This window comes from Harpia harpyja, chromosome Z (genome assembly GCF_026419915.1).
Source record: "Harpia harpyja isolate bHarHar1 chromosome Z, bHarHar1 primary haplotype, whole genome shotgun sequence".
Taxonomy (NCBI): Eukaryota; Metazoa; Chordata; class Aves; order Accipitriformes; family Accipitridae; genus Harpia; species Harpia harpyja.
This window is the reverse complement of record NC_068969.1, coordinates 81,578,324-81,600,369: the sequence shown is the minus strand read 5'-3', so window position 1 is coordinate 81,600,369 and position 22,046 is coordinate 81,578,324. Positions and strand designations below refer to the sequence as shown.

The following is a 22,046-nucleotide window of genomic DNA, read 5'->3' as shown; positions in this document are numbered from 1 at the left end:
ATCACATGTACATAAATGTGCACCAAAGGGCGCTGCCACTGTTGTGGAATTTATTAAGAAAACCTACCTGAATATCCTCCAGAACACAACCTCCCTTTCACTTCCTTCAAATGGTCAGTTCAAATAGTTCTAATTAATTTTAGCAACAACATATGAAGTTAAAAAAAGAAAAAAAAATTAAACCGACAGATACCTTTTCTATTTATAGTCAATAATGCATGTTCCAGATTTTCTTCAGTACTCTTTCAAGTTTCTTACTGCAAACTACTGCAGAAAAAGACCACTATAATTCTGATTTTATAGGTTGACAAATGAAACAAATTTAAAAATATCCACATATGAAGTCTACAACAAATGTTACTAAGGCTATCATTATAAAACTGATTTGAGAGTTTAAGGAAAAGTCTGAGTGACTTCCAACATGTTTTGGAAAAAAAATGTATTAGGATACCTTTGTCTGAAACAGGTGAGCTGCAGTTCTGTCTTCACTGGGTCTTGTTAAATGCAGCAGTTTAAATTGGACCAAGATGAAATCAGGCCTTCTACTTGGCAAGCTGCCTAAGAGCTAATACAGATGAGTGTTTTCCCCTCCATGCTTGTCACATTTGGTACTTCTGTACGGACATTTTTTTGCTGTTGACGATATATACAGAAAATTAAAACAGTCACTAAAATTAGTCATGGAGGGGATAATCTTCACATTAGATACCAGGAAACTTCTAATTACACATCAGCATCATTTGAGATACAGAGATGTACAAACACTATATCAAAAATACCAAGCATTATATCATGTAAATGAATTTATTCACTCCAAGAATAAATGTTTCAGAGTTTAAAACTCCCTACAATTTCTGCTGTGGTGAGAGACATTGATAAGGCAATTAGATGGACTGAAGTTCTGAATGGTTATATGCTACTCAGTTTAGATATTCTGTCAGTTAATGATACATCAGTTTGCTTATTGATTTGTAAAAGAACACTAGCAATTAATTATATTCTACTCTTTCACTTGTCAGTGAGATACCTTGAGATAATTCTAGTAGCACAATGGAAAAACACATTTGGATGAAGTGGTCTGAAGATCACTGTACTACATTAACTTTGGGTAGGAGTTTTTACTAATTCAGAACTGACATGTCGTTGCTATTATCACATTCACTTTGTTCTAATTAATTTTTTGCACCAATTGTTTGGGTAGCAGTGTTAACCATAATGTAATTTATCTGAGCAAGACTGAAAGGACTTCTCTCACTAGCAAATACTCCTTATCTAAGGTGCTCTCAGCCTTAGATGAAACTCATAATGTTTTCTGTTCTGGAATCTTTTCCAGGTTCATAACTAGTTTGGTTGAAAAGAACAGATTTTTATGACAAGTCACAACATGAAATCGGAGTCAGATGCATCACTGACAGGATTAAAGTGAAAAGCACAGTGGCATCATGGTGCTGCTGGTGGAAATAAACTGAAATGGCTACTGAAGACTTTAATAATAATTGAAATGAATCAAATGGCTAACTGAGTTCAGATTCTGCGTCAGGAGTCCTCGCCTGCCACTCGAACTTGCTAATCATCAGTACCAAGGACAGAAAATTCATGGGCTTTAGGACTGTGCTGTACCCCTGTGGAGCTGGAGTTCAAGCCTGGGTGTAAAGTGGAAGCCAGTGCTGCTGCTGCTGCTGCATCTACCATGGGTGCTGGGTGGATAGATGTCAGCCTTCAGGTCAGACCTATTTAAGACCTTTTTCTAATTCATGTTGGGCCCATGAAAATGCACTCAAAAATAAATTTGATTGTTGGGCCAAATAACCTCACAGTATGTTTATGCATACTTACGTAGACTGTATTCTCCTTTTTTAGTGTGACAGGGCCCTAGACTTCTGTTAAATCCAGGGAGAAGAATATTCTGTGAGAGCAGTGGGTAATGAAATAAGGAACTGTAGCGGTATTGTGGGCAGCAGACAAACAAACAAACATACAAACTCCACCACCACCACCCCCAGTACCCTCCAAGATGCAACTGAGAAATCCTTGATTTGCAAACACACATGCAGGAACAATATTGTGGCTAGGAAGCCAAGGCAGTAAGCTCTGCTTAAGAAACATCAGCACGTCTGCAGAGATGTTCTGACAGATAAAAACTTCATCAGCCTTCCAGGGTGGTGCAATAAATCTCAGTGGTTTCTGAAACTATCTTAACTTTTACTTTGAGGTAGCACAGTGATGCCTTCATATATGGAATCAGCATAGTTAGTTATGTCCAGTGAAAGACTCTTGTAGAATACCCTTTTGTTGTTAACAGGTAATTTTAAAGGTATTATAAAAGCAGAGCTCCTCAAAACCTGAAAAAGGTAGTTAGAACAAGCAAACATGAGTCTGCCAGAGCAAATGGAGTATGAGTGGTTAAACAGGACAATTTGGCAGTGCCACAATATGAAGATGAAGCATTTCAAATATTAAATTGGTTTAGTTTAAAAGCCCAGCATTAAAGGATTCAGTTTGATCTGCTATTCATTTTTAAGGGGCACATATCTGCTCTATTGTATCCACAATTCTCAAGACCAATAGGTTTTGGTAAGAGCTTTCTTTTACAGACTGCTTGCCCTAAATGGAAGACCACATAACTTTATGCGATCAAATTTGTTACATGGAAGAAATCAAAAGTCTTTATTATATGGAAGAAACCAAAACCCTTATGTCACATTTTCTTGAGCATTGGGAAAATTTACATCTAGTCTAACCTCTCCGTGCACAGTCTCTCCTTGACTTAAAAAGAATTCAGTTCACTTCCATTGGAAGGTAGTATTCTTTGAAATTCCCTGAGAAGCGAGTCATCATTTAAAAGGATGCTACATAGAAAATATCCCCCACCAGTACTTGATATCTTTCAGAAATTGACATTTCACAGTGACAATTTGAGATTTGACATTTGACATTGAACCTCTGCTTAACAAAATAGATCTATTACTGCACATAAATGCTAGTGCAAGGACAGAAGAACTTAAAGATTTAGATGACCTTGCAGGGTACAAGATCTGTTAAAATATTTGATTGCTTGTTTTTGTTTAGAATTCTGAATAGCTGTAGTAAAATTTTAAAGACAGTTCAGAATTTTGACTTAACAATCATCAAATAACATCAGAGACAAATTATCATAAATTCCAGTTAGAAAACTACATTTTTTACATAATTAAAAAAAAAGATGGCAAAAAGAAAACAGGTATCTGGAAAAAAGAGGAAAGTGAAAGAACAGACTGATAACTTCAGAACAGAAATAAACAACTTTATTATGAGTTGTGTAAGATTTCTGTAGGTCCTACAGAAGATTCAGCTACAGCAAGGTGCCATAGCTTTCTTCATACATACGTTTCCTCGATCATAGCCCATATTCAGATAAGTTACAAAGGGAAACTGTTATTGAACAGGTACATGAAACACCAATGTTAATTACATCTTGAATATTACAGTTGTATAAATCACAGACACGTTATATAAAGTGCATTTTACGTGCTGCAGAAGCATGTTTTAGAATTAAATAGTCACTTTCTCCTGATTTCAGTGAACTTTGGATCATGCCTTAAGCCAACACAGAGCACACATATTTAGATGTGCAGTCACATGCACACATACACACAAACATGTTTTTATGATACTGTTGATGTATGGCTTTCTTCATAAGAAAACTGTTAACACTGCCAGAATGAGCAGACAAAAGGAGGCACTGTGAGACTCACGGTGTGGAGCTCTTGCTGGATACAAGTATGAAGCACAAGTAGAAATAGTTGTTTCACCCAGAATGTGCTACAACTGCTAAACACCTCACAGTAGAAAATCTAACTGGAAATACATAGCTAAATGCAAGGGACTGAAAGGGAAAAGCCACAGAGGAATTAGAAAAATATGTGCTTGTGAATAAGCACAAATATATTTTTCTTGGTTAAAAGGACACATTTTTAAAAAATTGGCAATGAACAAGTATTAAACATGAGCAACAGCAGCTTCATTCTACACTAGTGTATACTGTGAGCACTTAAATTCCCTGCTCCTTCTAGGTTTCTCCTTGACAAAGGAAGATTATTCCCTTGTTCCATAAAAAAAAAATTAACCATTAGAAAGGAACGTGCATTCATGTATTACAGTTCTCCAGACAGATCTTTCTGCTTTTAAACAATCTGAGACATACTTAGTACACATAGTACCTGAGCCAGATATTTTATTATAGACTGAAATGTGTTTCGAACAAAAACTAAACCCAATGTACTTATAGTCTCTCATAAGCATATAAAGCATGTCTTAAAAAAGACATCTTTGGGCTAATCATTCAGAATAACCATTACGTAGTTACTAAAGGATGTTGTAGTAAGTTATGTATACTGTTCGCATTTTTGTGTAAGTCAGGAAAACTGAACAACAGCTTACATATATAACCTGGACCTAACCCTTCCTTTTACCCACTCCTCCCTCTGAAATTTATAGAATTAAGATATTGTGTTCTAGGTCCACGAATAAGCACAGCATGTTCAATACGTCCACAGTTATACTGACATTTGTTTCTAAATCATTTAATTAAAAGTTATTATTGAGAACAAAGGATTCACTAACAAGCTGTACATCTGAACAACTGATGGAGTTGTTGTGTTATGAATATAATTTTAATCCAAATTAGAAAACTGCACAGATGTGCTGCTGCAAAATATTGACATACTGCAACTCCCTTGGAATGTGATTAACGTTTGTGTTAAACCAAAAAGTACATTAAAACCTGGCTTTACTAATAAATTTAGGATTGGAATAATTATTTTAATACTGAAATATACCATCTAAATTGTTAATATTTTTACCTCCACTTGGGATTATATGCCCTACTAATACAGCCTTAATATTATGTGAAATCTCTCTTTAAAAAATATTTTTCTGAAAGCAAAAATATAGAGTAGAATTGAAAAGTGATAAATGTTGTATTGACAAACTTTTTGTTCCAATAGTTTGTTATGATTTTTTTGATCATAATATCAAGCCATTAAGCAATAGGAAATGTGCAGTATTTGCAACGGATCAGAACTTCCCAGTTGTCTCTGGGTTGTTCTTAACACAAACCTGCAATTTCAATACCTTTTTCCAACAGTTTTGAATAGACAGACTATTTTTCATTCTCTATCTCTACTGTACATGCATGTATATATGTGTACAAAAATATGGTTTTGAGATTAGGAAGAAGAGATTTTTTAGAATATATATTTACACTCTATAGATTTGCATGCAAATGATCTGACAACCAGAAACATATATACAGACTTTGGCACAGATTTAACAAAATAGCTTTCAATAGGTGCCTGAGATGTAAATATTTGGAAACCTTTCCCACAAGAAAAACCCAGCAGCCTACTAACAATGCTACAAAGTTTTGTAAATAGCTACTTAGATTTGAATTTTTAAATCTGTAAAGTCAATCACAAAACACTATATGACCGTAATCCCAAACTCGCCCTTTGCCATTAATGAAGAGACAGTAAAAAATATTTAGTGTTTCCATGGGTATCATCCTCTCAATCACCCTCATCATTATTCCTCCTCACTTTATAAATGGAGATTTTTCAACAACAGAAATCTAGAGTATTTGCCAGCTGTACTGAACAGTACTTGATATACAGGTTCTGTCTCTTCACTGAATATGTTCTTTCCCTCACAACAAAGTTGAATGCAAAAATAATAAGATGATGCGTAACTAAGATGGTCACATTAACACCATCTAAAAGACTGAGATAATAAGTTAACAATTCTCCATGTATTTACTGTTATTTAGTATCTTAAAAGTTTATTTTTGTTTGCACTGGGTTGTTTATTGCATTCTGAGTAGAACTTTTAACCTCTTGTGTTTTAGTAAATATGACCATATTCAAGAGAACACAGATGGAGAGAGTGTGTAATTTCTGTTTGTTTGGTTTTTCCCTACCAAATTAATTTGTTATTATTGTAGTTAAATAAAATAATCTGAATGAAATAAACAGTAAGATAGGAAACAATACAGTAGTACTACAATACCATAGGTGGATAACACAGACTTTACTTACTAAACACTTATTCCACTTAATTTAAAGGGAAAGAGAGAATGTTGTTTTCCAGAGAATAGTTTCAATGTAATTACTTAAAAAAAATATATATAAAAAGAAGCCAGTATTTTAGGAATATTCAAACCAAATTTAATGTTGAATATCTGTGTTGCAAAATAATTACAAGTAGATAGCTCGTAAGTTTTGTAATGATGCCTGTCATAATAGCATTTGTTAATGAACTTTTTTATAACTATAAGTAACCATCTTAATACACTATTTCCTGTTCCCCACAAGGCAGTTGCAATTCGATGTTTACAATCATTCAGGAAAAGCAGAAGCAGAAAACTAAAGAAGTCTGCCTTTCTTGGTTTTTTTGCTCAGAAGTGTTAAGGTTTTACTTACACTGCATATTCCTGATAGGAATTTACTATAAATAATTATACAATAAGCACTGTGGTAATATTTTGTATACTATGGCATTGAAGCATAAGATACTTCTCCTTCTTTGAGACAAAACAATTCACATTGTACATGGGTTTACGTTTGATTCTACAACTGCAACTTTATAAATTAGAAATATGATGCAAAATATAATGCACAGCTAAAATGTTATTTGATTTTCTCCTCTACTTAACAGTCAAGCATTTTTAAACTCCTTTTCAAAAGTGTGCATGAAATACACACTTGTGACAGTGAACATTTACATTACCTGTACTTTACAGATTACCATTCAGGATAAAATACTGCATGGAGTGAAAGTATTGATTTTCTTTTCCCTTTGCAAGCAATGCCAGCTTACTGAAAGCTATCCTTAGAGAAACTTTTATTAAACTTAAGACATGCTCCTTAAAAAAACCCAAGCCCTTGTACATGCAATATTAAGGAAATTTGCTATGCAAACATTTCATAGTGCCTATGTCTAAACATCTGTCAGCCACTTTAACAGCTCTTTTCAATAATGTACACACAATAAAAAAGTCTGATTAAAGATCTAAGCATGCATCTAAACATAATACTACACAGTATAACTCCCAGCAAAAAAGTAGGTTCACAAGCAGCTTTTTATCATCTGCTTTCCTCCTGTGTTCTTTTTAAAGTTACGTGAATATTCATATCACAGTAGTTCAACAAGTAGCAAAGACAGAAAAAGTCAAAAAGTATTCAAAAAGTACAGAAACAATCACAAGTAGCAAACATAATTTAAATTAAATACTCCCTTCAGGTATGATACCCTCACTGAAGGCACGTATCAACATCCACCTTTGGAAAGATAATGAAGTCGTTGCAAAGCAGTGTAGGAAGGCAGTTATAATCAGAAAGCTGCCTTCTGTCCAGGCACTGGGACGTGTTATCCACTGGTGCTCCCCAGACCCACTGCCCAAGAATAAAGTGCCTATTGTCTCAGCACTGTACTAATTGTGAAAAAGCAGCCCATGCAGTAAGCATAATAATTATCCAGACAAACAAGCAAAGGCAATCAATGAAGGAATGAAAAGGGTAAAAATACACGACCAGACAAAGCAACCCAAGAATGAAATTAATATTCATAATGGAATGCTAGCCAGCAGAAGGTCCCTTTCATGGCATGGCTATTGCATACAAGAGACCATTGTCCACACGCAACAAAATCAGTATGTGGAGAAAACTTCATGTAGCTCTGCTGAGAAAAGCTTTTCGTTCCCAAAACACATGCTCCTGGCCCCACCGTTTCGATTAAATAAAGTTTTGGGCTCCTTTGCCCAGCAACATTAAAAAAGTTGTCTCTCAGGGTCCACCCTTCCCTGAGCTCTGTAGAGTTTTTTTTCCACATCCCTGCTTTCATTTGCAGCTGTATAAATATGAACAAAAAGCCATGCTCGTCCAAACAAAGAAAAAATGGACTGAATATGCATATCCTCATTAACTAAATTTAATTATGACAAGCGGCATATTAATCAGTAGTTGCTCCAGTTACTGCATTCATTGGAGGGGAGGAGGACTCCAAATTAAGGGGAAGCGTGGGGGACAATCGCATACTGATTAGGAGGCTGCTCACAACATGATACAATACACTTTCTAAATAATTATTCAGAGGAAACAGAATAAAGAGGCAGATTGCTCTATTTTTAAGACCAGCTCAAGAACAATTAGGCAAGAGCATGATGACAAGGCTGCTTTCTTTTTTCCCGTGACTGCCTCTACCTCTACATTCTCACACCAACTAGCTTGGCAAGCACTGCAAAATTTGCATTTCATGGGGCGGGGGGGGGGGGGGAGAAGGAGAGAGAGAGGAAGAAGAGAAAAAGAAGAAAGAAAAATCCCATGCTGTCCTTCCTGCTGTTTTAAAAAGAAGGCCCATGCCACTACAACTGCAGAGAAACCCTGTCTAGCTGACTGTGATATTTAGGAGCTCTGCGGAGTCACTGAGCTGGAGCTGGAAACTTTGCACACTCTGAACTTTGCAGCACATGCATTGCAACAGTGAAGGAGGAGTTCAGAAAGGAAAAAAAAAGCTTCCAGGGAGGAAAAAAAAAAGAAGTTATCACACCAACTTACCATCCACCAGGTCCTGGCTGACATATCATAGCATAGCTGCCATTTTATGGAGCTGTCCGATGCTTTCCCTGCCATTATGCGGTCAGCAACCTTCATCAGATGCAGCTCAATGCAAGATAAGACACCTAATCAAGAAAACATCAGCAGTGGCTTGCTGGGCTACATGTAGGCCAATCCTTATCACACTGCATCATGGGAAAAGCTCCTTTATTAGCAAGAACTCCAACCTCACTGATATAAAGACAAGGATCAGGTTTTCCCCCCCTCTTTTTTTTTTCTTTTTGTCTGAAGGGATTGGTGAAACTAGCCAGCATTCTTTGTGTATCATGTGTACAACAGTTTAGTATCTTGGAAGTGGGCGGCTAGCTGCATTGCTGGGCTATGCAGACTTAAGTTTATTTGCATTTTTCTCGGTTGTATATTGTTTGACATGGTTCGTGGTCAGCTCCAAGCGTAAGAAAGGAGGGGAAAGAAACTGTTCTGAATTAGTATCTCCCCCAACAAGGGCAGACCGGTTTCGCCGACACAGTGGGGGCCTGGTTCAGATGTCACGAGCACACGTGCGTGTGCACGCGCACCTACACACTCGCACACGCACACACACGCATGCACCGGTGGGCGCCCCGGGGAACACACAGGTAGCAGCTGCAGCTGGATGCAGCAGGGGTTGCCAAAGGCTACAAACTCTGTTCTCGCACTGGACATATGGAAACAGTTTAACTCTTTGCAATCAGCCTTTAACAAGGAATAGGAAGGCTGGTAAGTCAGCAGGAGGAGCAGGGAGGGGGTGCAGTTAGGATTTCAGTGCCACAGACTTTTCCCCCCTCCCTTCCCATGGATGCTCATGATCTCTTCTGCTCTGGATGATCTAGCTGGGAAGGGGGAGGTGAGGGGGCGGGGAACTATTTCAATCACGGCTCCCTCCTGCTCCACAGCTTCGGATCATCTGCCTGTTGCACCTACCGCCAGCAGCGAGAGAAGGCATTCTTCCTGCAGGGTTTTCCATGCAAGGTTTTGTCCCTAATGGAAAATATGCGATTCCCTGAAGGAAGGGCTGGCTTAGAAGAACAAATAACTCTCACTTTATTTTAAGCTGTGGAAAAGTATGTATATAAGCACACAGAGGAAATCAATAAACCCTGGCTCACATTAAAGGGGATACACAGAAAGAACAGGATTTGCTAGACTTGGCTGAAGTGATCAGCATCAGTTTTACTGCAGCACTGCAGATTCTGTATGAGCTTTAGCTGCAAGTCCCTCTTTAGCAAAAAACCCCCCACATTTCAGAAACTGTCTCTTTAAAATTATCACATTAAAATAATAACTGTAAACAAGCATTTCACATGCTTAGCATCTCTCTGCTGATGTGTTTTCAGTTTACAATCTTCCACATTTTGCTCTGTATTTTATACTTGAAAAGTCTTTGAAATTGACAGTCTCCTTACACTTATTTGCCATGAGCAGTAAGTAAGAATCCAGGACTACTGGCATATGGAGGTACCACACTATGGTGCACACAGCCCCCACCAGGACTCCTCATTGGTGCATATCTTCTTTCCCATGCATGTGTTCGCCCCTTTTCCCACTCTCTCCAGTTTTTTTCACTTTCATGAAGATCACCTCCAGAGTTAATCACTCACACACCTGAGAGCCCACCATAGCTACTGCCACAGCAGTGCAATGCTCCCACTGATGAATGGGGGTACCCATGCATGTACCCCATTGCTGTGGGATGGGCACAGTTTGTATGGAATGGACCAACTGCCTTCACCTAGTATCAGAGTTGGCATCTATGGTCCATTTATTTAGGTCCTGAAACAATGACAGCACCTTAAGAAATGACTCTCTGAGCAAGTCCAGAGCTCTGGCAACAGAACAGCTCTGTAGCAACACCAGGTGCATCAAAAGGTTAAAACTGTTTTGCCTTCTCCATGTGTGCCATTGAGATCAGCTTGCTGCCTCAGTTTCTTGTTTTGAGTACACTGATGAGGCCAGCATCAAAAAAGCCAGGCATAGAATTAGTGAAGACTTTGGACATCCCAGTCCCCTAAATTTATATAACTCTTTTTCCAGAAGAGCTCTGTACAATAGATGAGGATGTTTCAGAGAATCATAGAATCGTTTAGGTTGGAAAAGACCTTTAAGATCTTCGAGTCCAACCGTCAACCCAACACCACCATGCCCACTAAACTATGTCCTTCTTTTTCTTTTCAGCAAGGTCACAGTGATAAATAGGACCCCGCGAAAATTTTGAGTTATTGGAAGATCTGTGTCTATGGTCAGATGCTGTGCAGTGGCTCAGCACACTTACAGTACACAGGAGGCGTTAACTCACTTGGGCTCAGTGCCTACATCCTGGTCAAACAGCTTGGCTTTGTGACAAACATTATAAGGTATGGAGAACACCAGCAGCAGAGTTTTATCCTGTTGTCGGTAGGCAGTGTACAATCAGATGTCCTAAATGTTCCCAGCCTGAATCTCTCCCATGGCCTCCACTAACATCGTGTGGCTCACCATCATGGTGGGACAGGACACAGCACTCAACTGCAGGTGTGAGATAAACCTCAGACAAGAAGAAGGATGCTACCGCTTTCTTTCACACATAATGCCTAACCTCAGCTAACATAATTCCCAGTGCAAGGAAACCTGGGACCAATGTGAAGAGGTGGATTTTCTGCAGTTTCCCACCCACTGAAGTCTGATCACAGGTGAAAAGACAAACTGCTTCAGCCACTAATCTGCCTTAGTAGGGCAAGTAACAAATCCCCAGCACTGTGATGGCTGGGATTGGGAGCCCACACTTTAAGTAATCATGAGCTGGTTCGCTTCAGTGTGCTTAAAAGAGGATAAAAGTTTTATCGCACTATAGCTAGCTGCGAGATCTCAGGCTGCTCTCAGATGCCCGGCCCACAGCAGATCCAATCTCGCAGCATCTTTTTCTACCAAGCCCCCTGCGACCAGTGGAGCTGCTCCATCCCAGTGGAACACAGCCCCTGAAGCTTCAGGAAGACTATCTATCTCCTATAGGCACAAACACCACGTGGATATTCGCTTTTGTGCAGCCAGGAAAGACAGAGTTAACGACGAGCCTCCCTTCTGTTGCTGCCTGTTGCCTTCTTGCATTAGATGAGGGCAGAACAGGGACGTCTGGCACCCAGAAAAACTGCCTGCAGTGCTGGTCAGTGTATGCTTCCCATACACGTGCTGCTCCCATGCCTTCTCCTGCCTGCTGGGAGGTCTGCCTTTCTCCCAGCCATGTCTGTTTTGCAGATGGGATTTTTAGAATGCTGTAATATTGATGTAGGAAGAGATCTCATTTCCTATGCTGCTTGAAGATACAGTCATACACAACACAGGGAAAAATATGTAACTGGACAACATTTTTCAGATGACCTTTTTTTCCTTTCAGGAAAAGACAGATTTATGAGGAAAGTATATGGTATTGCTTGTTACATAATAGCAATGCATTTCAAGGTTATTCAAACTTCTATTTTGGTAGAAGAGCTTGGTTTTTTTTAACTGGAATAACTTAAATTCTCCAAGTGAACTGTTTTTTTCAAGTCAATTTTTCAAGTGAATTTGACTGACCCCGATTTTTTTTGGCTGAGCGTCTTTTTTCATATTTTCAAAGGAACAAAAGAAGACATCAAAATATAAAATTTGGTAGAACAAAAACCTGGTTCTTATTTAAGTGAAATAAGATGCAAGCAAGTTCACCGATCTCTAGATACCTGTCTTCCTAACACATTAAGAAAATAATTGCCAGCCTGACTGTTCCCCAAGGGTTTCGTTTTTTTGTAAGGTTTGTTTTGTCCAGGCTGGCTCAGCTTTTGACTCTACTCAAGGGGACATTCCCATTTCATATCCAGGAGGGAGCTAATGAAGACCACCACTCATAATAAGCCCTCAGGAAACAATTAGTTTCTTTCCATAAGGTCCAAACACTTACCAAGAGAGAGGCTCAAACAAAGAACTCACAGTACACTGCTCTGGAGGATACGCAGTGCTGGCATAGAGAGATGAGAGACCCAAACTGGTATTGTAGATTTAAGTAATTACAGAGAACAAGATCAGTGTTCAGATTTTGGGATGACCTTGAAATCTTCTTTTTTTTATCCACTACTAGAAAAGTCCTTGACTGTCTTTGGCAGGAGAAAACCCGAGTGATTCTAAAAAAAATCCTCTTGTTATTTTAAGTCTAGAGGAGCATTTTTTTCCCTAGTGGATAAAGACAGCCTCATGTCCTGAGGCTATCCACAGTATGTAGATACCCTTCCAGTGTTGGTAATTCGCTTTCCATGATAGTTAATAGGCCTGTGGGCAGACATAGATCACAGCTCATATATCTTAGGAAACTTTTTATTAACTGAGCCACTATTGCAGCCAAACGGTTGATATTAATAGCAGACAGCTAACCACAGATCCCATTCATGCACTGCCTCCTGTAGTTCTCACACACACGCCTGTGCACACTGGCACACACTGGTCACTGCTGGGCTGAATCTGGAAGACCAGCCCCAGCTGTTTACTCAGACGTGGGATGTTACACTGATGCGCCTGAGGCTTTTAGATAGGTGTTCAGAAAGCCCCTCCAGTGCTGCCTTTTCACCAGGTGCACATACAGCCCTGCCTCAGCCCTTCATGGGAGCCCAAAAGGACTGCTGGTCTCCACAGTCTAACAGCTCTTGGGAGACTTTCACATGCTGCACCTCAGCATGTACTTTTCCTCTTTCCCGTGCTGGTTTCTGGTAAGTATTTTCTGTCCATTGTCATGGGTACGTACAGAACCCCTTCGCATAAACTCACACAGAGAGGTCCTTTAAGGCACCAGGATTTTTCATTTCTATTAAGGGAGCAGTACATGGCTACAGAAGCCTGACAAGCCACCACTTTCAACTGAGTTATGTCCTCTGGAAAATATAAATTTGATGATTCCTTCATAATGTGGCTGTGGTGGTGGTGGGGAATAATTGCTATTAACTTTGCTTAGCCTTTCTATTTTTTTGGATTTGACATTACTAAAGAGACAAATAAGGCTTTTTTTTTTTTTTTTTTTAATTAAAAATAATCAAACCACGGCATCACTTGCCCAGGAAACATCTTTGCTGACTGCCAGAGTGATGAAAGCTGGCATTATTACCAAGTCCTTTACTGGGCATTTTATAACCAGACACTTCCACCTTAGCACTTTCTTTCTTGTGGGTAGACATACTTCATCTCTTCTGGAGCTCCAGGATTCCCAAGAAGTGGCACGGTACCTCCAGGAACTTGCAGAGCTCCATAGTTAAGTTACAAACAGTCCTGGCTAAGAGAAGCCACCAGCAGCAGCAGGGGCTTCACTGAAAGTAATATAGGTGGCTGACATGGAGGCTGACTGGTAGCATCTTTCCAACAGCCCTCCTTTTGCTCCCATCACAAGTGCCAGGTACTCTTCCAGGCTGAGCTCAGCACTTTTTGGGACAGGCAGAAAACAGAGGGCGGCAGGTGCCAAGTGGAGGTGGACAAGCTGGCTTCCAAAAGGCTGGAGACCCAGTTCCCAGGCTGATGACATTCAGGAAAGAAAATAATGCTGAGCTATTGTTTGCAAGTAACTTCTTGAAGTAATAAATGCTGAGTGCCAACTAGCAAAGCAGATATGGCAAACCAGTTAAGTGAAAATTACTGTTTTTAAAAGAACACATCAGTCAAACTCAGAGGCAAATATGATGGTTTAAATTAAAAAACTAATCATGATATAATTGCAATATGTCCACGGAACTGCTGCAGCTTGTGTATAAGCTTGTGTGCTATGATAACTTGCAACTTGGGCAGGAGACAGCCAGTGTGGAGACATGCCCTAAACTGGAGGGTTCAACAGTACATTCTAAACCAGCCCCAGAAAATGCTTCATTTACATTATTTCCAGCAAAATAATTCATGCACAGTAATGGAGCCAATGCACAATAAATTGAAATGCTAAAATTCTAGCATTCTGTTGAATATATTTTTTTAAAAAGTTTATGAAATACAGTATGTGACTTTTTTTAATTTCTAAAAAATTTCCCCAAAGGAAAACAATTATTCAAAGATGGAGGTGGAGTTACACTTGCCATTTTCAAGAAAAAAAATGTTTGATATTTAAGAATTGTGTGTCTCACACAAGTGTTCTTTATTCACTAAGTGCCCTGTTTCATGAGGACGGTGGCTGTTTGTGTTCAGCAGAAGGATAATACTCCATCCGTCTCATTTGGGGATTGGATTTCATCCCTATGAGCCATGCGAGAATCATAGAAATCTGAATTGTATCCCCTGAGATTCAGCGCTAAGAAGCCCAGTAATAAATGGAAGTCATTATGCTGCTTGTTCACAATCTCCTTAGAAGAAGGGATGGATTCTTTTCACCTTCTCTTTGAAGAGAGGGGCATACTGATAGGCTTCATCAAATACAGTGCACTTTTGTAACTGGATGTGGAGCAAGTACTTTGCTTACATCACATCTCCAGTTTGGGGCCTGCCGAGACAGTCTTATCCACCAGGACCAAAACACCTACTTCGTTCTCACTGTGCACTGGCATGAACAATGCAGAGGGCTCTAGGGAAATTACTGCCCTTCCCCCAGACTTCACTGAAAATCAAGCCAAAAGCAAAAGAAAAGAGCTCTTGCCAATTTGCTGCTTAACCGTCCCTTTTGCACAACTGTCCCCAAAGACCGCAGTGTCACGCTGTGCCCTCACAGCCCCACTGAGTGCACCCGAGGTGGGCAGGGGTGATAGCAATGCTGTCGCCCCTCAAAGCCAGCATCCACCTCTGGGGCAAGCATGCCACTTGTCCTATTCAGAAACCATACACGCCACACATATATATCAGTTCCCAGTTAGCACAGCTGCTGCTGTTCTCTCAACTAGCTCTATCCCATTTCTTGCACATCTCCCAATTTTTAAGCAGTTCTTGACTTCTCCAGCATAAGTCAGTTTATTACTGGACATTAAATGCTATAGCAAAGTCTAGATGGTTTTCCTTTATTTCATATGCCTTGGAAATCAATTATCTTAGAAAAAAAAGTAGGTTGAGAGATTTTCTTCTTGCTTTGACACATCCATATTGCATTCATTTTCACAGTTTTAATTGTTCCCAATACATCTTTCTACATTTAGCATGAGTGGCGGTTTGACATGAGGGGAGGCTAACTTCAAGACATTTGCTGCCTTTTCTTCCCTTTTAACTTTGGTTGTAACCAGTCAGAGGTGGCAACCTTTCACTCCCAGTTTGATAGACTTAAGATCTTTGCTATAGATTTTGCATTGCTGTGTGTGGGCTTCTGGGGCCACTCCCCCTAAAGCAAGCAGGTCTGACCCTGAATCCATACCCAGCACATAGGCTGAGTAGCCTGCTTTTCTTCTATCAGGTGGTTAGGTGTGGGGACTGTTTATTCTTGGGTAAGGAGATACGGGAGTTGATTCAGGACTAGCAGTCATTACTCCTTAGCTAGGCATTGTCCAGGTAGCCTCGTGGTATGGCAGACCATACTTGGGATGGGAAGAATATGATGGGCAACTGGCTGAGGGACAGGGATATTAGCATGTGGCTGACCACCAGCTCCAGGCCCTGACAGCAAATGCTCAATGCTCCCAGGGCAGATGGGACAGGGCATGGCAGGTACCTTGGTTTGAGTGCTGGGCAGGGACTGGAGAGGGCAGAGTTGGAGCAGGGGTATGGTCTCTACCAGTTTTACTTGATGAAACAAAACTCCTCAGGAAACACAAGGCGGAGAAAGGGGAACACGCTGTTCCAGCTAGTTTCTTCTAAGAATATTTGTATTTAGTTTCTTTATTTGATTCCAGTGTTTTTGCAAAAATGACATAAAATGGGTTTGTTATTAGTTAGACATGAGGCACAGATAATAGAGTTTCCTTGGGTTTGGGGGCATCATGTAACTCTGTTGCTGAGAATAACCTAGGGGTATCGGTCTAGCTACTGGCTTATCTCCGAGTAAGACTGTAATGGGTCTGGCTGAGATGGAGTTAATACTCCCCATAGCAGCCCTCATAGCACTGTGCTCTGCATCACTAGCTAGAAAGGCGTTGATAACACACCAGTGTTTTGCCTACTGCTGAGCAGTGCTGGCACAGCATCAAGGCTGTCTCTCCAAAATTTTTGCCCCCCCCTCAATGGCAGGCTGGGGCAGGGCAAGATCTCGGGAGGGGACATAACCAGGACAGCTGACCTAAACTAACCAAACAGATATTCCATACCATATGACGTCAGCTCAGATATAAAAGCTAAGTAAAGGGAGACGGAGGGGGGGCATTTTTGTCTTCTGGAGCAACCACTACGCGTACTGAAGCCCTGCTTCCCAGGAAGTGGCTAGACATCGCCTGCTGATGGGAAGTAGAGAATAACATCATTTGTTTTTCTTTGCTTTCGTGCGTGACCTTGGCTTTCACTTTATTAAACTGTCCTTATCTTGACCCACGAGCCTTTTGTTATATTTTCTCCCCCCTGTCCAGCTGAGAAGGGGGGGTGATAGAGCGGCTTTGGTGGGCACCTGGCATCCAGCCAGGGTCAACCCACTACAGTCCTTTTTTGGCGCCCGACATGGGGCAAGACAACAGCAGTTTTGCATTAAATGTGCCAAGCTAGTTATTAAGTGGCAAGCTCCTGTGCAGGTCACGGAGCTTGTTGGCTGCTTGCTTATCTCTACCTTGCTGAGTTTGGGAACATGGTAACGCAAATAATGGCTGTGTGCTTTGCCCTGGCACTGATGGCTTTGTTGTGCTGCGGGAGCTATCTTGTGGGGAGAATGAAGGAACTCGGGAACATGCTAATACAAATAATATCTATGTGCTTTGTCCTGGCACTGATGGCTTTGCTGTGTTGTGGGAGCTATCTTGTGGAGGAGATGAGGGAACACATCTCCCTCTCCCTACTGGGCATTGATGTGAATGGTTTTATTACGCAGGTTCCTGAGGTCCTTGTTCACCCTTATGTGAGTTGTTCAGTACTAATAATTAATACTGGTGGTATATTATGGGTATTGTGGAATCTGGTCTCGTCCTGGTATAAGAGAAGACAAGTTTCGGGTGAGGCAATACTGAAATGTCCCCTCAAGCAACCGGTCCCTGGGTGGCAGGGTATATGGAAGGATTTGGGCAGATTCCTAGGACGGTTATCACCTCCCATAATCTGGGACTTTACACCTGAACAGGCAAGTAACCCTGGAAAACTGACGCGCCACCTGATAGAAGGGTGCCTTGCCTATCCCAATGAAAACCAGCAGCTTCTCGCACTGTATTGGGGCCTGGCCTATGCCTACCGAGCCATAGTTCAACACTCTCAGAGGACCACAGTTGAGGCAGGGACCCAGACTGCATCTGAGGACACCATGCTCGAGGCAGGGACCCAAACAACAACAACAACTACAGTAATTACCCCAATAGTGAAAAAGAAACAGTGGACAAGGAGATCAACAGGTCCATACCATCGATTAGTGAGGGAAGAAGAAGAAGAGGAAAGGCTTAATCTAGAAGCTGGTCCTTCGATAAAGAAATTGGAGGAAGGAGTGAGGGAACTTAAACAGGAAGCGGAAACTACCCGGTCCCTGACGTCCTCAGAACTTCGGGACTTGCGGAAAGACTACAGCCGCCAGCCAGGTGAGCGCATTGCTGTCTGGCTGCTCCGATGCTGGGATAACGGGGCCGACAGTCAGCAACTGGAAGGCAAGGAAGCCCAACAGCTGGGATCCCTCGCTAGAAACTGGGGAATTGAAAGAGGAATTGGAAAAGAGGCAGCAATTTGCAGTCTCTGGAGCCGGCTCCTCTCAAGTGTGAGGGCAAGTTATCCATTCAAGGAAGATCTTGTGAATTCCTCAGAAAAGTGGACTACCGCAGATGAAGGCATCCAGTACCTGAGAGAGAGCAGTGGTGGAAGTCATCTACAGTGATCTAGATGATGAGGAAGTCTCAAAAGATCCAGAGGATGTCCTGTGCACACAGGCCATGTGGAGAAAGGTGATTCAAGGTGCCCCAGCATCATATTCTAACAGCTTGGCAGCAATGTATTGCCCAGATATGGAAACACCAACTGTGGAGAAAGTGTCGTCTTGGCTCCAAAACTTTGAAGAAAATCTCTGTGTCTCCTCATCCCTACAGGACAGTGCCTTGGCTCTTAGGGACGCTCCAAGAAATCAGTCCTCTCCTGCCCCGGTCAGAGGGAAAGGGAGCCCAAGGCGTATGCCACGTGGTACACTCTGGTTCTTCCTGCATGACCAAGGGGAGGACATGAGGAAGTGGGATGGTGAACCCACCTTTAAGCTGGAAGCCCGCGTACGTGAACTGAGAGGGAAGACAGCTGTTAAGAAGGGGTCACCCAAGAAGAAGGCTGTCAGTGTCGTTGCTGTAGAGGCCCAAGAAAGCAATCAGTGATCCTCCAGGCATAGAAGAACTGAAACTACCTCCCTTGATTCTGGTGAGGGGACTTCTGGTCTGGCACCGCAAGGGTCAGACAGCGAATACTCTGATGAGGAACAGCAATAGAGGGTCCCTGCCTTCGGCCAGGAGGAGGAAAGGGATGACCGGATATACTGGACTGTGTGGATTCGATGGCCTGGCACATCAGACCCACAGAAGTATAAGGCTTTGGTAGACACTGGTGCACAGTGTACGCTGGTGCCATCAGTGTACAGGGGCACAGAACCCATCTGGATCTCTGGAGTGTCAGGGGGATGCCAAGAATTGACTATATTGGAGGCTGAATTGAGTTTGACAGGGGACAAGTGGGAAAAGCACCCCATTGTGACTGGCCCAGAGGCCCCTTGTATCCTTGGCATAGACTACCTCAAGAGAGGGTACTTCAAGGACCCAAAGGGGTACCGATGGGCTTTTGGTGTAGCCACTGTAAACGCAGAGAAGATCAAACAGCTATCTACGCTGCCTGGCCTCTCGGAAGATCCCTTCATTGCGGGATTGCTGCAAGTTGAAGAACAGCAGGTGCCAATCGCTACCAGGACGGTGCACCGCCGGCAATATCGGACAAACCGAGACTCCCTGGCTCCCATCCATGAGCTGATTCATCAACTAGAGAGCCAAGGAGTCATCAGCAAGACTCATTCACCTTTTAATTGTCCTATATGGCCAGTGCAAAAGTCTGATGGAGGGTGGAGGTTAACAGTAGATTATCGCGGCCTGAATGAAGTGACACCGCCACTGAGCGCTGCTGTACCAGACATGTTAGAGCTCCAGTATGAACTGGCATCAAAGGCAGCCACGTGGTATGCTACAATTGATATTGCCAATGCGTTTTTCTCCATTCCTTTGGCAGCAGAGTGCAGGCCACAGTTTGCTTTCACGTGGAGAGGTGTCCAATACACCTGGAATCGACTGCCCCAGGGGTGGAAGCACAGCCCTACCATTTGTCACAGACTAATCCAAATGGCACTGGAACAAGGCGATGCCCCTGAACATTTACAATACATAGATGACATCATCGTGTGGGGCAACGAGGCAGAAGAAGTGTTTGAGAAGGGAAAAAGAATAATTCAGATTCTTCTGAAAGCTGGTTTCGCCATAAAGAAAAGCAAGGTCAAGGGACCTGCACAGGAGATTCAGTTCTTGGGAATAAAATGGCAGGATGGACACCGTCATGTCCCTACAGATGTGGTTAACAAGATAGCAACTATGTCTCCACCAGCTAACAAGAAACAAACACAAGCTTTCATAGGCCTTGTGGGGTTCTGGAGAATGCATATTCCAGGTTATAGTCAGCTTGTGAGCCCTCTCTATGGAGTAACGTGGAAAAAGAACTATTTTGAATGGGGCCCTGAACAACAACAAGCCTTTGAGCATATCAGACAGGAAATAGCTCGTGCAGTAGCTTTTGGGCCTGTCCGGACAGGACCAGATGTACAAAATGTACTCTACACTGCAGCTGGGGAGCATGGTCCCAACTGGAGCCTCTGGCAGAAAACACCAGGAGAAACCCGAGGTCGACCATTAGGGTTTTGGAGCCAGGGGTACCGAGGATAAGAAGCCCACTACACCCCGACTGAAAAAGAGATACTAGCAGCATATGAGGGGGTTCGAGCCAATTCAGAAGTTGTTGGTACAGAAGCATATCTTCTCTTGGCACCATGATTGCCCGTGCTACACTGGATGTTCAAAGGAAACATCCCCTCTACACATCATGCAACCAGCGCTACATGGAGTAAGTGGATAGCATTGATCACGCAATGGGCTCGACTGGGAAAATCTAACCGCCCAGGAATTCTGGAAGAGATCATGGACTGGCCAGAAGGCAGAGATTTTGGAACATCGCCTGAGGAGGTGGCTCGTGCCCAAGAGGCACCACCTTATAATGAGTTATCAGAAGATGAAAGGTGTTATGCTTTGTTTACTGATGGATCCTGTCATGTGGTAGGGAACCATCGGAAGTGGAAAGCTGCTGCGTGGAGTCCCACACGACAAGTCGTTGAGGCCACTGAAGGAGAAGGCGAGTCAAGTCAGTTTGCAGAAGTGAAAGCCATCCAACTAGCCCTAGACATTGCTGAACGACAAAAGTGGCCGGTACTCTACCTCTATACTGACTCCTGGATGGTGGCTAATGCCCTATGGGGGTGGCTACAGCAGTGGAAGAAGACCAATTGACAACGCAGGGGTAAACCCATCTGGGCAGCAGCATTGTGGCAGGACATTGCTGCCCGTGTAGAACACATGACTTTAAAGGTACGTCATGTAGATGCTCACATGCCCAATAGCTGTGCCACTGAAGAACATCGAAATAATGAACAGGTAGACAAGGCTGCCAAAATAGAAGTAGCTCTTCATTCTACCTGGCTGCTCAGGTAGTAATGGTTAATGATTTGCACACAATGAGTGTCGTGGTTTAGGCCCAGCCAGCCACAATGCACCAGGCGGCTGCTGGCTCAGTCTCCCCCACGCCCCGGTGGGATGGGGAGGAGAATTGGAAGTTAAAAAAAAAGGTAGAACCTGGTGGGTTGAGATAAGGACAGTTTACTGGGACAACACAAGGAAAGAAGAAACAATAATAACAATAACTAATAAAAGAATATACAAAAGGAGTGATGCACAGTGCAACTGCTCACCACCCGGAACCTGATGCTGCGCCTCTTCCCCTGCCGTGATTCCACACCACTGCCCCGGCCAGCTCTCCAGTTATAGACTGAGCATGATGTCACATGGTATGGATTATCCCCTTGGCGAGTTCGGGTCAACTGTCCTGGCTGTGTCGCCTCCCAGCTTCCTGTGAAAATTTACTATATCCTAGCCGAACCCAGGACAACGAGCATTTTCATGCTCTTTGACATCCTGCAGCAGTTCACAGTCCAAAAACCTGTTCTGCTTGTAAAGAGAAGACTACAGAGGCAGGGGTTAAGGTGTATGTAGTGTTCGGCATTGTTGCATGGCTGCAATTGATCTCACCCAGTTATATTACATAAGAGAGGAGAGAAAAAGGGGAGAATAGACC

The 22,046-nt window shown here is 42.2% G+C and overlaps 1 protein-coding gene across 7 annotated transcripts in view; it reads right to left on the bottom strand.

The window, feature by feature from the left end:
• NFIB (nuclear factor I B) overlaps positions 1–8,733 on the bottom strand; it is a 279,147-nt gene extending 270,414 nt beyond the window's left edge. For 3 of the 7 annotated variants that reach the window (XM_052775661.1, XM_052775662.1, XM_052775670.1), the window contains exon 1: positions 8,589–8,724. In XM_052775661.1, coding sequence (XP_052631621.1) covers positions 8,589–8,684 — 96 coding nt within the window. In that variant the 5' untranslated portion in view covers positions 8,685–8,724. Of the gene's footprint in view, positions 1–8,588 lie in introns of all 7 variants that reach the window. The other 4 variants (XM_052775668.1, XM_052775669.1, XM_052775672.1 and 1 more) reach the window with 3 other exon arrangements.
• Positions 8,734–22,046: the final 13,313 nt, after the last annotated feature.